At 46.1% G+C, this 3771-nt stretch overlaps 2 protein-coding genes across 2 annotated transcripts; both read left to right on the plus strand.

Annotated features, from left to right (window-relative positions):
* Positions 1 to 568: 568 nt before the first annotated feature.
* LOC130802581 (uncharacterized) lies at positions 569 to 2255 on the plus strand. Its single transcript, XM_057666593.1, has 2 exons — positions 569 to 1810; positions 1881 to 2255. The coding sequence occupies exons 1-2, from the start codon at positions 569 to 571 to the stop codon at positions 2253 to 2255; spliced, it is 1617 nt and encodes a 538-aa protein (XP_057522576.1).
* Positions 2256 to 2258: 3 nt separating this feature from the next.
* LOC130802583 (uncharacterized) lies at positions 2259 to 2726 on the plus strand. Its single transcript, XM_057666594.1, has one exon. It carries the CDS (start codon positions 2259 to 2261, stop codon positions 2724 to 2726), a length of 468 nt encoding a protein of 155 aa, XP_057522577.1.
* Positions 2727 to 3771: the final 1045 nt, after the last annotated feature.

Raw genomic sequence — 3771 nt, forward strand, 5'->3', positions numbered from 1 at the left:
ATCATTATAAATAGAGGCAGTCAGCATCAAGGGAAAGGATCATCAGAGAATAACCCTTCTAATATCCTTACTCATACTCCTACCTAAATACAAGCAATCTCAACCCCGATATCTCTGTTCCTGCATTCAATCTATAATCGTTTATTCATTAATCTCACATCTCCGTTCTAACTTGAGCGTCGGAGGGGTTTTCCGGGAGATCACCCCCCGGATAAGGCTAACGTGTTATGTTGCAGGAATTCAAGTCACTTCCTTCCACGAATCGCCGTTCTTGACAACGCTTCAACTTCCAGTATTTCAAGTGTCTTGCACTTCCTCATTTCATCACCGAAACAGTTTGGCGCCGTCTGTGGGGATTCAATAAAAAGTCATGGCTCGCAAGAGGAATCCAACTCAAACCGCTACCGTGCATAGCACAGATACAGACACTTCAGCGGGCCACGCTAACAACCAAGCCGTGACTCGCCGTGATCTGGACATCCTAGCACGAAACCTCACTGCCGCCTTCTCCGAACAAGTCCGCGCCGTCATACATAATAACACTGCTCAACAACAAGTATTTGAGGACATGGCGGACCAAATAAAGAATCTGCAGGAACGAATCGAACCCCATAATGAGATACCGAAATCCCACGAATCTCAGCATGGGAATCCGAGGATGTCATATTCCAGTAAACGCAATAAGAAAAGGCGGGAGAGATCAAGGACCCATACAAATCTTAACAGAAGTGACCCTCGAGATGACGAATCTAAAACCGCCTGTAGAGACGCTCGTACTTACCTAGAAAGCAAGAGGCAGAAGGCATCCGAAAGCGTCCAATCATTGGTGGACAAAAGAAGGGAAGAAAGGAAAAAAGTGCAACTCACGGGATCCAGCCATCCCACCAGCCCCATCACTATGCCGCGGAATGAAGTTGGCAAGAAAAATCTTCTCGAAGACTCCATGCCAATAAACTCTCCGTTGGCTCCGGGTATACTGAATACTCCCAACCCGGAAAAAATTAAAATCCCAAACATGACAGCCTTCGATGGCACGTTCTGCCCCCAGGAACACTTGATGGCCTATAAAAATTTGATGCTGCTATACACCACCAACCCAGCATTGTGGTGCAAATTCTTCCCAACTACTCTCATAGGAGTAGCATTGACATGGTATACCTCCCTTCCAGGGGGAAGCATCCACAATTTCGCCCAACTAGAAGGAAAATTTCTGGGTCACTTTGTAGCATCCAAAAGGCAGGAGAAATCAAACTTTCACTTGCTCAGCATAACGCAATTGGAAGGGGAATCCATATCGTCATATTTGAAGAAATTCCATGAAGTAGTGCTTGAAGTAACCGACTTGGAAGAATCGGTCGCATTGAACACCTTGATCAACGGAATGAACGCTCAAAGGCTGAAGTTTCAATTGGTCGAGAGTCAAGTGAAGACATACGCAGAGGCCATGAAGCAATGTCAAAGTTGCGTCACGGCCTCCGAGATATGTCAGGCACATGACCCAAAAAAACGGAAGTCAGAAAAGAAAGATCCATTATCCTCTAATCATTCCTCAAGGAATAGAGAAGAACATTCGTCAAGAAGAGACCGAAATTACATGCCGCGTCGTCCTGAACCTTTCTCGGAGATGGGACCTCCACGATCCAGACACGTCTATGTCACAAAAGGAGAAGTCAGGACGCAAAATTTGCTCGACGGAGGGAACGACCCAATGTTCAACCGCAACAGAAGAGAAATATTCTTCGCTATTCGGGGCGAGTTGCCAACTCCGCCTCCTACCACCACCCTTTCTGATCGCCACAACTACAATGTGGTGTGATTACCACAAAGAACATGGCCACGCTTTGGCCCAATGCCGCGAACTTAAACGTATCCTACATCAGTTGGCCGGCGAGGGAAAGCTGTCGAGGTTCATCAACCAGAAGGACTATGACGTAAGAGGAGAAGCGGAAAGGAGGACTTGGAATCAAAGACGCAGATCCCCCAAAAGGAACGAGGCCAGGCGCGAAAGTTCCAACACGCAGGGAACCATCAACATGATTTTCGGCGGTTACACCGAAGAATACCCTACCATCCGCGCCGCAAGAGATAACGTCCATACTCTCCTAAAAGGATCTCCAAAAACCACAACAAGCGGACCAAACATGAAATTCGATGCTACTACCTCCGAACCGCTGCAGCAACCACACACTGATCCTCTAGTGGTTACTCTCAAGATTGGGCAAATGAAAGTCAAGAGGGTACTGGTAGACACCTGAAGCATGGCTGATCTTATAACGATGGAATGCTTGAGAAAAATGAAGTTCGAAGAAAAGCACTTGCAACCCTTCGATAAACGCTTGATCGGGTTTGGAGGAACTCAGGTCATTCCACTGGGAACAATCATACTTCCCCTGCGGGTAGGGAAAAAAAGTGGAAGCAGAACAATGCCCATACGATTCACGGTAGTAGATCTGACATTCCCCTACAATGCCATCATGGGGCTCCCACTTATCAACAAGATCAAAGCCGCAATCTTTCCTCATCAATTCTTGTTACAATTTGAGCAAAATGACGGACAAGTCGGTATCCTCAAAGGGGATCAGGTGACGGCGCGCCAATGCCTCATTAATACCTTAAAGCGAGGAGCTTCCGTCACCCCCTCCAAAAGAAAGAGGGAAGAAGATTACCCAACTGTCATGAGCGTGTATCTGGAGAACCCTAACACGCACGAAAGGCCTCACCAGTAGAACGATACGAGGTAGACATGTTCGAAGGAAAACACATTAAGATAGGGAAAGATCTCCCAAATGCGGTCAAGCGGGATATCATGGCCATCATCGCTGATTTCCGCGATATCTTCGCTTTTTCCATGGAAGAAATGCCTGGCATACCTACAAATGTCATGTGCCACAAACTTGACATAAAACCAGGCTACAAACCCATGAAGCAAAAGCTAAGACATCAGGGGAAAGAGAGAATAGAGGCTGCCAAAACAGAAGTAGAAAATTTGTTGAAAGCAGGATTTATCAGGGAGTGCAAATACTCCGATTGGCTCTCCAACGTAGTTCTCGTCAAAAAATCAAATGGGAAGTGGAGGATGTGCGTTGATTTTACAGATCTAAATAAGGCATGCCCGAAAGACGATTATCCTCTGCCCAAGATAGATCGTTTGGTAGATTCTACGGCCGGCCACGCCCTATTAAGATTCATGGATGCTAATGTGGGTTACCATCAGATCCCATTAGCCACAGAAGACCAGCCAAACACGGCATTCATCACAAATGTCGGAGTATACTGCTACAAAGTCATGCCCTTCGGGTTAAAAAATGCTAGAGCCACTTATCAAAGGATGGTTAATAAGGTCTTCCAATCTCAGATAGGCCGAAACTTGGAGGTATACGTGGACGACATGATCACAAAAAGCAAGCAGGCATTTGAACATGCTGCGGACCTTCGCAAAACATTAACAAACTCCGAAGAAACCAAATGCGACTTAATTCAAACAAGTGTGTGTTTGGGGTCACTAGAGGGAAGTGTCTCGGCTTTCTTGTGGACAAAAGAGGAATCGAAGCAAATCCCGACAAGATCCGGGCAATCCAAGATATGAGTCCCCTAGATTCGTAAAAGAAGTCCAAAAACTAACAGGATGCGTAGCCGCCTTAGGGAGATTTCTTTCCAAGTCCGCGGACAAATGTTTGCCTTTCTTCAAAACTCTGAAACAAAGCAAGTTCGAATGGAAAAGAGAAGCTGAATAATCCTTTCGCGAGTTAAAAGAGCATCTATCCTCTTTGC

This window comes from Amaranthus tricolor, chromosome 16 (assembly GCF_026212465.1).
Source record: "Amaranthus tricolor cultivar Red isolate AtriRed21 chromosome 16, ASM2621246v1, whole genome shotgun sequence".
In the NCBI taxonomy this organism is placed as follows: Eukaryota; Viridiplantae; Streptophyta; class Magnoliopsida; order Caryophyllales; family Amaranthaceae; genus Amaranthus; species Amaranthus tricolor.